We start from the raw sequence: 14,663 nt of genomic DNA, 5'->3' as shown, positions 1-14,663 counted from the left end.
TGATTGTGACAGTCGACGGCCAAGGGAAAATAATAATATTATGTCGTACAGTGTACGTAATTCAGAATTCTAGTCTTTGTGTTCTTCCGCAGCATCAGACAATACGGCGACTGCAGACATCCCAACATCGTAAATGACGATTTTCAATATCACCGTCGTGAGTGTCGTCGGTGGCACAGTGTAGACTTTTATTTTATTTTTTTTGTTGCACTGAAGCACAATATTGATTCTGTGTTGACATTCTAATTATTTTTGCGTCGAAACTCTTCAACAGCGTCTGCTTGATGCAATCAGCAGTTACCTACACGTAGGCCAGTCTACAGTCTGTCTGTAGGTAGATATACCTGTTGACTGTTTTATATATTTTTATACCGAACTACTAACCGTACTTCTTCGACAAAAAATGAATTATGTCACGCGGATCACGTGAATCAAATCAAACGGTTATAAATGTTGATATTTAGACATAGGTACAAAGTGGTAATTTTATGTATTCGAATACTATAAAGAATTTAAGACATATATCTATATATCCATATGGCTATATATATATAGATAGATAGATATTAATATTGTATAAACAATATTAGATAAGGACATGATTTTGTACGAACAAGATGATGTATAGAACTCGATTCTATTAAAAATTACAGTGAACTATAGCAAATAAAATATGTTCCTTGTTATTGTGTTATTTCAAAGAATAACGTTTTTAAACCGATTTTATGGCATTTAAATATTATACAATCTGATGATAAATATTAAAATAATCTAAAATTACTTTGATCGATCTAAATTGGAAAGTTTGTTTTGTTATTTGTTATCCAACAGGTAGTTATTATACAGTTTTTTGTAAATTACTTCCCTATATAAGTATGCTCGGTTGGATACTTTTCGCAGTATCAGTCGTTTTGATCTTCAGTCGGTTTCGAGTCAGCATCCAGTAATAAACTATCTACGCTCAATATAATACGAGAATAATAATGGACGTAAACACCAAGGTAAATTTTATACTTACTTTCTTACGCCTATATCGTAATTATTTCCACTACTTGTCGTTTCGTTATATTAAATCGTTTTAAAAATATAAAAATAAATAGATTCTGCTTACCACTGTCTATGTTGTTCTCATGGCGCTCAAATCATTTGGCCAATATGGAATAGATACATCCAAAGAGGTATTGCTCATGAATTTGACGGATTCGATCAAGGAAAATATTTGGGTCACGCCCTCCCGTATTCCCAAATAAATGGTCAGGGTTACAATTTAGGATGGAACGGATACCATGGAGGAAACAGTTTTAACCCGTATCAAAAGCTAGGATACGGATATCAAAACCAAGGATACAGTGGAGGCATAGGATTCGCAGATGGTGGTCAATTATTTGGTCTTCAGCAACCAGTAAATTTCATTGGTAATCATCAAAGATTTAGGTTATAAATAAAACATATTTTGTATTTATAAAAAATGCAATTTTAATTAGGTATTTAAGATTTTATAAAAATGTACACTTATCTTTAGGATTGATCATAATAATAAAATAAATTATACTATTTTAATTATTTACTATAAACATAATGTATCTAACATATTAACACATTACAAAATTATTTTTTTTTATAATTTAATTTTGATTTCGTATTTCGATAATTATACGTTAAATGCAAAGAATCAATAATAATTAAATGTAATTTTATAATTTATTCTATCTCATGTACAATAGTTATTTTATATTACATAGGTAACTATATATACATAATTCAAATAATAATTAGAACAGTAAGACCTGGCTAATCCGAAATCTGTCAGTCCGACAACCTCAGTAATCTATAATAATAATATAATATAATAACATCTATAATCTATCACATTTTCCCTTCTTCATTTTCATACACAAAAATGTCACTTATAAATTTGACTTTATTAGTATAACATACCTATTACATATATTTTATTTTTACTTTTATTATTTCTTTGAAAAGATAATGAGCTCATCAAACAGGTTTGTGTACGATATGGCTGTGGTTATCCACAATATAATATATCTGATAATTGATAAAATATAACTAAATGCACTTAAATACTCTAGTCACTCGTCAGTTCTTAATTTGTTGTTAAATAAACAGATTTATTTACAAATAAATTAAAAATATAAACAAACAAACATTAATAATAGGTATGTTGATTCTTTTTTTTTTTGTTAAATCTTCAATAATCCGACAACTCCTAGTCCTATGTAAGTTGGGGGATTTATTAATTCCGCCAAACTACCTGCTCAGGAAAAGGGTTTATATTGATCCCTCCAGCGAATGTTAATAACATGTACATATCGATTATTAATTGTATAATCTAATTGATATGTGTATGTGAATATAATGAATATATTGTAAAACATTTATGTAAGTTCTGGATTAGTTAAAATGTCACCATTGATGACTTTTGAAGATCTTTCTAATTCGTCTTCCGATTTTCGTTTAAGTTCATTAGAAAATGATTTTTTGATAATCTTAATGCAGTTTTTTCGTGACGGTTGATATTGTGTAGGTATACTTTCAACTTTTAAAATGTTCTTTAATATTTGATATAATTTGTATATAATTTATTAACATTTTTGCAGAACCTACATTTTTTATGTATACACTGTCATTTAAAAACATCTAAATACTTCACTTACATTTTTTTATAATATTTAAAATTATTATACAAAATCAGATCTTTTTTTTATTCAGTTGAAATTATAGAAAAGTTCATTTTAATTAAAAAGTAACAAATTTTAATTAAGATAGTAAAACGAGTATGCGAATGTGCGACAATTTATACACATAGAGCAATTTTGTTAGCTAGATTGATATTGATTAGTAACTAGACGAGAAGTGAAAAGGGAAGTCTTGATTTTAACAAGCCGAGCCGATGCTAATATTAATATATTATTATAGTTTTATAGATGTTAAGATATTGTATATTAAAGATAAGATTTCAGTTAAAGTCATATGCGTAGCATAATATATTGTAGTAATATATAATATGTATGGAATGAAATACAATTTATTTACTCGTGCGCTCCATATAGTATTTTTATTTTTATTTTTTTAATAGTAAAAATATAGAGTAAAATTAAAATATTTTTTTTAAATTTCAAAATAATCAATATGTTAGTCAAGTTTTTAGATAAACTGTTGGTTGTAAAAACATTTATTCAACAAAATAGCAAAAATAGTGCTTTAATGTTAATTATTAATTAATAGCTGGTATAATCAATATGTAGATATTATAAACAGTATAGTCGGCGGAGTCAATATATAACATCAGCGGAATCGATATACGCCCGTAAGTCGAACTGGCAAGGTCTTACGTTATTCTTAACTTTTTAAATATTTAAATATTCCTTTCAAAGGCTCGATTCTTCGTCCCTTGGTTTTCTTGTACTATAGCTTACATAGGGAGCTTTACTAACTCTTTTCGAAAAACGGACTTCTTTTTTCCCATTTGAATTGTCCTCTTTTTGACTTAAATCGCATACCTTAATCATAAAGCCGTCTTCACTCGGAAACCTAACGCTTATCATGCCCGACTGTTCGAGAAATAATACGGGTGCATCATCTGCCAAACGTTCGTTTTTTCTAGATCGTCTCAGTCTTTCAATTGAGATTTGACGGTCGTCTGATACGGAATTTCGAAACCCATGCAAGTACAATTCCCTACATTTTTTTCTGAACACTTTATGATAGTATATGAGCACCAGCGGGACAAATACGTCAAACAGAATTGGCAATTTTGATAAGTAACCATCTAAGATATCTTCTGGTGCTTCGTTTTCGGCCCAAGGATTGACATCCGGATTGTTATAAAGATAAACATAAGACGAAATAAGACTTGGTGTTACGAGAATTGTATAAGACGCAAAAATTAATTTGGACGGTACAAGGTTGATTTGGCTTTTTGTTTGGATGGGTGTCACTATGACATCTGCCGATTCGGTGATTGTTGAAGGACGGGATACAAATACAAAATAAAACGAAATCGACCAAGGTATCATAAAGCTGAAAACAATCAATAAAGATGGGTAAAACCATCCAGTTGTGTTTGCAATGAAACCGCAACGACTCCTGAAAAAAAAATTAAAACATTTGCGTTTACATTACTTTTATTTACAATAGTTTTTACCATAGTTTTAAATTTTAGTAGGTAAAGTACATATTTAATTATTTCATATCTTTTAAAATTGTTAAATTCAGTGTAAAAATTTCACAAAATCGATGGTCAATCCACTTTTATAAACACATTTTATTTTTAATTCTTATATTATATGCCACAAATATCTTAAAATATTTGGGAAATAATATGTCACCACAGAATATTGTAATTCGTAATACGTTTACAAACTGGGAATTTAAATACGTGAAACGTGACGATAGAGTAGATTTTTTCGCATAGTGTATGCAATTTTCATTTGTTGTAATATACATAATATATATATGTAGTTATGCGAAACACGAAGTACGGACATCTGGGTAATTAAAACTATCGTATAGAAGTAATGCACTTTTTTTAATGTAACCGGAATCATTATCCTTTTATGGTATGTACATCAATCGAATCGTATTATGCTATATAAAGGCTTTTTCCGTACAAAAATAAATAGGCTAGTAAATAATGTTTAAGCTTTCGTGGCCTTGTGGGTTGTAAAATTCAAAGCATTCGAAAATAAATTTTAAAACGCTTTACATGAGACGCAATTTTTATGTTAATTAACAATGTGCTTCTTAGCATATAATAGTTTAAAATAGACAACTATATTCTTTATAACATACAATCATGTCTATATAATTCGATGATGGATTTTAACGTGTTTTTTATAATTGTTTTTATTTGTACTATTACATTTATATTATATGTGTAAATTGAAACCCTATAATATTATTATTATTTTTTATATTTTATAGCATTTACTCTGCAAACAGCAATAAAATAAAAAATCTCGGACGTTTTTAAGTATTTCTGTTTGCTATCGTTTAGTCACGCTCGTGCCCGTAGATACACATATATAAATTATTGCACCGATATTATACAAAAGTGTTTTACCGCGTTTACTGTCTGTGTATATTATCTTTAGTTATTATAATTTAAACGAGTACTTTTCTACTCGTCCTCTGTCTGAACTTATAAACTTATTTGTTATTTAACATGGAATTAATAATTATTGAATTTTGAAAATATTATCATAAATTACAACCACTTTAGGTTTTTAAGTAAAAGCATAAACTGAAAATTTAATTTTGGTAAACCAATAAGATACCATAAAGTACAATAAATGTCACTTATTACTTCCATCGCATTAATAATTTTCCAAATTTATACTTAAAAAAGAGTAGTCGTTGGTAAATTATACTAGATATTTTACTAGGTATTATTATCAGTAGTTTATTTGGGTTTACTGCATCTAGGAGGAACAATAGTATTGTTACCTCCACGATTTTCAAAAAATAAAACTATTTATCATCAGCGTAATTTACTATAATATTGTTTTATTTTATTATATATCACGGACATAATTTTATATTTATAAAAACAAATTGTAGTCACATTAACTTAACTATTTTAGGTACCTATAAAGTATATATATATATCTCAGTATAATGTTTTTATAAAATCCAGAAAATGATGTCAAATAATACTATATAATCATTGATGGGTGACTGTTTTAACAAATTTCTGTTAATCTTGTCAATCGATGTAAAAAATGTTAAGTAAAAATAATTATTATCACTCCAACCATGCTGTAGACTTTCAAAATATTTGTCACTAACGGCGACGGATAGTCGCATCACTCTTACCTAAACACGTCACTACACGTCATATCGGTAAAATACAATTGACCATAGAATATTTTAAGAGACGTTGCCATATTTAAACCGAATGTTTGTGAATTAATATTTTGACGTAATTACTATCTAAAGCAGGTATTATAATATAAAGTTGGTATTATCTTATGCGCACTCATAACAACTTCTATCGAATAATAAAAAAATAGTAGGTTTTGTAATAACAGTTCCGTTGAAACGATCTCAAAGTTAGTTCTTTTCCGTGGTACTGAGGACCGTTATAAACCTTTGGCACTGGTCAAATATTTACTATAAATTAATCAATACGGGTGTACAGTTTAATTGTCGTATGTACGCGATAACCCACTAACTTTACGGTAGGCAATGACCAAGTCGTCCTATTATTTATCAATTTATCGTTATTAATTTATTATTATCACAACAGGTCATCGATATACGCCGTGTTATGATTTATCCATAAAATTGTGCAGGCAGTTTTGAATTCGTACCGTACATGCATCATTGTAATAATAATATTTAAGTTGATATTTTATCATATTATAATATTATGTGCATAGTTCAAGACAGTGTAGAGCTACTGGCAAACGGCAACGACGTCGCAGAAACTGTTAAGCTCAATCGGGAAGGGTGTGTCGTAAAAATGATGTCTTATGTGCGATGGCTCGGTCATCATATAAACGGTGGGCCGCGTACGTACCTGGACGGAAAATATCGCGTGGTGAACAGCAGCGTGGGAGTGAGTATGACGTACGTGTACATGGAAGGGGCGGCCCACAGGGCGGCGGCGGCAGACAGGGGCAGATCGGCGTAGTCGGACCGGACGAACGTGTTGAGACACGCGAGCGCGGCGAACGTGACCAGCTCGACGGCTGACAGGGCGGCCGTTACGGTGGCCACGCCGCGGCACATGGTGGCCCCCCCGCCGCCGCCGCCGGCCAACAGCTCCCTTGTGGTGGCGCAGTGGCCGACCGTGGCGTCTATGGCGCACTGCAGGCACAACGCGGACACGAGCACCGCGTACGGCGACCGCAGCCTGTCCGCGGTGACGATGCCCGACAGCACCATAACGTTGGACGCGATGGCCGCAGACGACAGAGTCAGGTACGCCGCGGCCAACGACACGGACGACGGGCGCAACGGCGACGCGCCGGCCGCCGCGTCGGGCAGTATGGACAGCGTCCCGTTCGCGTTGGCGTACACCACTTTGACGTCCATGTGACCGCCGCCGTTGCTACCGCCACCACCGCTGTCGCTGCCTCTGCCGTCGCCGCCACCTTTGACCACGTCGAACATGTCCGGCGTTGGCGGTCCGTCTGCGGGCACACGCGTAAATAAATATAAAAAATAAATAAATTCATCGATATACCGAGTTCGACAAGTTTTAATAGAGTCGTAGGTTGTACGATCAACCTATTTTTAGGCGACTTTGGATTGCGGTTCGTTGTTAGCATACTTTACGTATCTACTTATTTATATGAGCAACGAGCGCAGAACGTATGAAATCGTGTATTGTGCGCGAGTGTGATTAAAAATTATTGTGATAAAAATATGTATTTTATTGTCTCGTAGTAATGTCAGATTTCATTTTGTTGAATAGTATTGCATTATTATTTTAAAAATTTTAAATTTGTATCTATGGTTTTTTTAATCCTTTAGGGTTATGACATTTCAACATTTTTAATGTACAAACGTTCAAAAAAATAGATATAGTGAGTGGTGACTGGTGACAATAATAAATTATTATTGCTATTGAATAGAGACACTTAACATTCTACTACGAATGCTTTTAATTTTTGAACTTTTTTTTATTTACATTACTAAATTATGTTCTAGTTTAATTTTTAAACGACTTTCGTTTATACAAAAAATGTATATTATAAAAACTTTTTAAAATCCACGTGTAAAATAAAATTTATAAAAAATGAAATAAAATATTATTATTTATTTGAGATCATAAAATTAATTATTTATTGTGAGTAATTTTAATGGTTCATAAAATTGGGACGGCGAATTCTGTATAGACTGCACAACCGTAATCCAGTCTCGGTAATATACCGTACATAAAGGTTTGTATGGTAATATATTATAGTTTAAGTATAGCGTTTTGAAAAGATTAAAGACAAAAGACGCGAAAAGCTTTTAATTTAAAAGTCAATACTATAATAATACTGTGCCTGCAGTGAGCAGTGACCTTTAATATACCTTTATTTTATAATAATGTAAACTATTTTTGATTTGCGGATTTTGTCGTTATTAATTGCATGTTTTATACGGGTAGCACATTTTACTATTATTACTCTAATTACGAAATTAAAAACTATAACATCATATTTTTAATGTTAGTATTCAACATTCGGACATATATAAATAATGACATAAATATAATACAATTGGTTCTATGCATTTAGAATTTAACAAAATATTGTAAATCCATACATTTCATCCTTTTTAACCCTTAATGCTTTACTAATTATTATACTGAATATCAACCATGAAATAACTACACATTTCTGGGATTTTGTCAATATCTTAATTACTGACATGCTTATAAAAACAATTCTGATTTTATTTCGATTCGATATTCTTTAATTTCTGTAAGAACAATTTATAACATAAAAGAGATAGTGTGTTATTAAATCAACCGTCCAGTTTTTTGACTTAGAAAAATAATTCTGTAAATATAAACGAAAAAAATAAATCGAATATTTTAATTGCATATAACTTTAAAAGAGCACAAAAATAATTTTGAAATTTATATACGCTTATTAAATTGTTATCTAAATATTTAGTGAACATTTCAAATACAATTCCTATTTACAGATGTTCATTTATGAGTTATAAATTGAAAATAACTAACAAAATAATACGTATATGTACTCGTTATAATAATAAATCATAATATACATCTCCTTCCCTTTAAAAAAAAAACAATATATTATTACTAGCTCCTTAGCACCGCAAATTAGTAAGGATCAACATTTGTATTCATAACGTCTGGTATTACACTTCATATTATTTAAGTTAAATAAATACGTATAAGGTAACTATAATGAATAACGACAATAGTTAACAAACTTATGGTAAAGGTCAAAGAACTTTTTTTATTCTTTTAGATTTCATCAAACTTAGATTATACAAAATGCCAATATTTTTACAACTTTAAAAAGTCATCAAAATTTACTCAAATAAATTCGGTTTTCTATACACACACCGACATACTTATGTTTGCTAACTAACATCTAAATATATGCAAATTAATGCTATTAGAAAGGACTTTGAAAAAAAAATTGAATACCTACAAGTAAAACCAACATCTGTGGGGTTTGTACAACTATAATTTAAATACGCCAGCATGAAACCATCACCGTCGCGGCATATATTTTAGCAATGACTAAAACTGTTTAAATATTGTATAAGAAACGCAAAAGTAAGTACCAAAATTGTTTATTAATATGCATGAAATAATAGCGTTAACAGTAAAATATACATGGTCAGTACACACTTTGTAGGTCATACCTAATTCGAATGCATATCATAATTGAATAGAATTCTTAGTTTTACATTAAATGTATTTTACTCGTTTTCACTATACAGTAAATATATTGTAGTTGTTTAAATATTTTCATTTTCATGTGCTAACTATATTGTTAGCTGCGCAATAATAATATTTTATCCGCATACATCCATGCGTTTATCGAAAAGTGGTTATTTATCGAGTTTAATATTAATATAAATACAGTAGATACATCATGTACCAGGTATGCGACAAAATATGTTTAGGTCGCATTATATGTCGATTTATAATTTTTTTTTTTAAATAAGGATTAGGCCCGATGGAGTAGATAAATAGCATGTTTTCGTATTCATTGAATTCCTAACCCACCTACGTTATTTTTATCCTGTTATATTATATTTTACCTTGAACTACATACATATATGCAGTTGCCATAAAAACAGACCCTAACAACATTTATCAGACACAATTACAGGTATAGAATAAATATAATCCGTAGCCGTCACCCGTCCCTATACATCCCAGCTAGTTAAGATCGTTTGCGTGCAAAATATTAAATATTTTTACCTTTCCGAACGTATACCTTATACTACTGCAGGTGTAATACCGAGGTTATAGGCTTGACCGAAAATAATTGAAAAATATCACAATGACGTCTTTATATTTTGTTTATATTATTATAATAGCATGTAACATACTAATATTAAATTATATTTCGAAACCGTATAAAACTATTAAATATGTACTATTAAAGAATTTCAGGTTTATTGTGTCGATTAATGGATAACTTGGACTTAAATTCAACCAAAACTTTTAAGTAAAATTAGTATACCAACAAATTATTATTATAATACGTATACCCGTATACGTATTATGTATAATATATATGTTGTTATTACTGACTATTGTTATAAGTTTATAACTTATAAAGTTATAAATTATATTTTGTAAACGTGCTGAGACGATAGTGAGAATAAAAACCAAGAAAAATATTAAATGTTGTACAGTTTTATATTGACGAAATAAACTATAAAAACTTAAAGTAACACAAAACACGAATTTATTTTTAAAATCATTTATACATAATTATTAACTTTATTAAAACTTGTGTTAACAAATCTAAAACATTTTTTTTTTATTCACAAATACATTTGCATGTAAGTCAATAATAATACAATAATAATATACGTAGATAGCTTAAGTTTTAAACTTTATTTTTTTTTAAGTTTTATTATTTCATTCAATCGGGAAAATAAATATCGATTAAATAAATAATAAATATTTTATCTTCGAATATAAAGTTTTCCCTTGTCAATTATCGTATATATTTCTAAAAATAATATATTTAAAATTTAAACGAATATCTTAGTAAAAAATTCCAAGTATTAAAAATATTTCTTAATGTAAAAGTCTGCATAATATGTTTAGGGCATTGTGTTAACATAGTTCCTTACTTTTTTCCAGAACATAATAATCTTTGCATTCCTTTGGAGTATTAAACTATGTTATTTAAAAAAATATATAATAAACTCTACACTAACAGTTATAAAATAATATTTTATGTAATAGTTATTCAGTCTCATTTTTAGTGGATAATAATAAAATTATACAAAATATTTCAAAATTAATGACAATTTGCAATGAATATAAACAGTTACTAATAAACAGTAAATTATTTATATAGTTTAAAATTTAAAATGTATAGGTACGATATAATATTTGTGCAAGCTTCAGTTTAATTAAAATTTTAAGTCAATTTTAATATAATTTTAACTTTGGTACGTGTATATATATATTATGTATATAAACATATTATATACTATATATTTGTTAAAAAACAAGACAAGATTCATAAGATATCGCTTTGTTTCATTCATTTTACAAAATGGTACCTAGTTATTTTGTGATAATCATTTTGAAAACAATAATGAATCAAGTGTTGCTCATAATTAAAACTGCGGTTAGAGATGCTTATTTGATCGTTTTCATGGTTATTGGTAATGTATAATCACATTAAATTTTTAATTTTCTGTTTCTACAGACTACAATGTGAGGAATCTGTAAGGTGTTAAGTAACATAAATAGATTACTAACTAAGTCAGTCTGATTTGCGTCTTAAATTTGTTGGCGCTATTGTCTTGCAATATTTTTGAAACGGACGCGTTACATCTAAAATATGTTGTCGCACTACACGACACTTAACGCATTCGATAACAGCAACGCAAAAATGGTTTGATCGAAAGTCATTGAGAATCGGGTGACGTATGGAAACGAAGACTGGCTAACAGAAAATACTGTTACTGTGGTTATTTCCATGCAGGAATTGAGAAACATAAACCATAATATTATATGGACGGTGATACAGTATTAAGCTTGCAGCCACCTCTATATTATACTGCAGACCAACGAGTGTGTTAATCACCATATTTTTCGTTGTCGGTAACTTTAAATGGAAAATGTGGCCGTTCTCAATTATCATTGATATATTATTACTTATTAGTTATTACAATATAATAGTATTTATAATATAAATATGGCAGTTAAACCTTTACAGTGACGTACTTTAGTCATATTTGTGGTGAGGGATAGAATGAAATGTTTTTACATTTTACCTATAACTCCCCTCCAAAATAAAATGTATTTATCATAGGCATATTTTTTTGGTGCAATTAATATATGTACGTATGGGCTACACAGAGACAAATAATTATAAAATTAAAAATATTCAATATAAATAATATAATATACAATAATATTTAACGTTAAGTCACTAAATAAATGTAGTTAACAAATATTTTTTTTAAAAATAAAGGTCATGGAGGGGATACGATACCCAAATCTCCCTCATAATTACGTCTCTGTAAACCTACTTGCAAGCTTCATGCATCAATTTTGGCCCAATAAAACGATTTCGGTAGGTACCAAAGATTACGAACAGACTGAACTAAGGGAGGCATATCAAAGTAAGACGTGCATATAATTTATATTCATCCTATTTAAGTTATCTTTTAAAAATATACTGTTATTCATACGTGTCTACGGTCATTATTGTGGGCATATTATTAAGAATTTATTGTATATTTTGTATATTATAATATGAGTGATCTAGATAAGGTTTTGTAGATAAATTTATAAAATCCATGTGAAACATTGATAAAATATTCATGTAATACACTGTATGGTATTTTTTTGACGTTTATTTTCCCAGAACCCCCACATAAAAATTCCCATTTTTTTTTTGTATAATATATTAAATGTTTAAATTAATAATTTATGATATATATATATATACGTCTTATACGCGTGATCTATACATGCGAATATAATAAAAACAATAGGTATATCAAACATAATGTAAGTATAATATAAAATACGAAAGAGTAAAATTTTGAAATATTTAACATAATACATTTAAATGTTCAATTAACATTAATCACGCTTAATTAAAAAATAATAATTTATGGTTTTTTAAAAATGAAGTATAATGCAGACTAATTATTAAAAATATCATACTTTAAATTAAATAGTATTATCTTTATTATTCTCATTAATATTAATTGATATACATAATATATAGTATACAATTTATTAGGTTAAGGATTATTTATTTATATAATGTTAATATTTAACTATCAAAATTTATCAAAACAAGGATAATATTAAACTATTCTTGGAGATCATAATCTATAGTAAACACTATGTAAATATGTATATTTATACTGCTTAAATCAGTTAAATCAATAGATTATTATTATTTAAAATTATTATTTGACTTACTTTACTTATTCAGAATTGTTTCCGTTGTAACTCAATCCCATATGGTTGATTCGCGTGATAATGCACCAAAATGCATATTATATGTTGGAACATATTTATGAAAATGCTGAAAATATTCCTGGGGTACTGTTTAAGTTGTATGTTGCCAATAGAAACCATGTGGACAACCATAGTTTGTAACCTTCGTTGTATGAAATTTAATCGATAGTCTAATAACCCGGCCAAAGCTATGCCATAGACAAATTAAGCTAACCGGAGTTAACCGGACGATTTTTTGTACTTTAAAAACAATACAGTTTAGGGTATTGCCACAGTTTTATACAAGCATTGATATGCATTTTAAACGTTTATTCGGTTATTTATATTATTAGGTAGAACGTTGGACGATCTTCAATTCGAAAATTCAACATTCAAATAGTTAGTTTAATTAACTCTATTCAAGAATAATTTAAATGCTATGCCAAATAGCCATAATATAGAGTGGAAACATAGTATTTACAATGCTTATAAAATACCTTAAATATTTAAGTTTAAATTTATGTTTTATTGAAACACTTGAAATAAAGTGCGTATGCAGAATAAAATGACTAAAATATTCCAAAATAATTATTTGCGGGTCATAAAGGTTAAATCACTGTATATTGTATAATAAAAATGACTTAATAATAAACGTTAGAAAAAATTGAAGGCTGCATAAACACCATCAATAAATAATAAATTGCATTTAAAATTATAATATTATATAAGTACTATTATAGTCCATATAATTATGCAAACTACAGCCATTCGGTATAATTTATTAAATTCGATTGCGTGAATCATTCAATACATATTATATGATATTATATTGATTTTATAATATTCATATTTTTTAGTACTTATTTGTTTTGAAATATAGTCATATATCATCTTCTTATTGTTAGAATAGATACATAACTAGTTTTGATACATTTTTTATAATAAAAAAGTATTTTCTAATTTCTGAACCGAATAACGGGAGCTGCATATATTATAGTATAATGTATACCGATTTCAATAAACTTTGCTGTGTTCTAAATAATTTTACGTTATGGTATCAAAGAATCATCTACAAACCGATATAACTTACTGTACCAGGTCGATTGTCGAAGTATGATGAAGTGGTATGTAATATAAATGAATCTCAAAATATTTAAGAACTTTAAAAAAGTAAAAAAATAAAATAATATAATAACTAAACCAGTCTAAGATTTTTTATTATACTATTTCTTTAAATATTTATAAAAATTAGTCTAAAATTAAGTACATTTAATAAAAATAATATTTTGAGTAGTAAATCTAACAATATACAAAGAGAATAACGTGTATATGTGATATACTATGTCAGTATGTTATATCCACATAACGATATCGAACTTTTCATGAAATAGATACCATTTTATGGACTTCGACCAAAACGTGGTGGACACAAATTTTATTCGTTTCAGGAAATGAAAACATTTCACAGTTTATTTTTTTTTTAAATTTACACTATCCTACATAGTATTAT

At 28.5% G+C, this 14,663-nt stretch overlaps 2 protein-coding genes across 2 annotated transcripts; one reads left to right on the top strand and one right to left on the bottom strand.

The window, feature by feature from the left end:
• The first annotated feature begins 983 nt into the window (after positions 1–983).
• Positions 984–1,441, top strand: LOC113554707 (dormancy-associated protein 2-like). The gene is given in 3 exon segments (XM_026958661.1): positions 984–1,001; positions 1,101–1,155; positions 1,158–1,441. Coding segments are annotated over 3 exon segments (357 nt in total).
• Positions 1,442–3,164: 1,723 nt separating this feature from the next.
• Positions 3,165–13,218, bottom strand: LOC113554033. The gene is made up of 3 exons (XM_026957683.1): positions 13,136–13,218; positions 6,542–7,157; positions 3,165–4,107 (listed from the first exon to the last, which is right to left on the bottom strand). The coding sequence occupies exons 2-3, from the start codon at positions 7,135–7,137 to the stop codon at positions 3,390–3,392; spliced, it is 1,314 nt and encodes a 437-aa protein (XP_026813484.1). The 5' UTR covers positions 7,138–7,157; positions 13,136–13,218; the 3' UTR covers positions 3,165–3,389.
• Between the last annotated feature and the right edge of the window lie 1,445 nt (positions 13,219–14,663).

This window comes from Rhopalosiphum maidis, chromosome 2 (genome assembly GCF_003676215.2).
Source record: "Rhopalosiphum maidis isolate BTI-1 chromosome 2, ASM367621v3, whole genome shotgun sequence".
Lineage (NCBI taxonomy): Eukaryota > Metazoa > Arthropoda > Insecta > Hemiptera > Aphididae > Rhopalosiphum > Rhopalosiphum maidis.
This window is presented reverse-complemented; position numbering and strand designations above follow the sequence as displayed.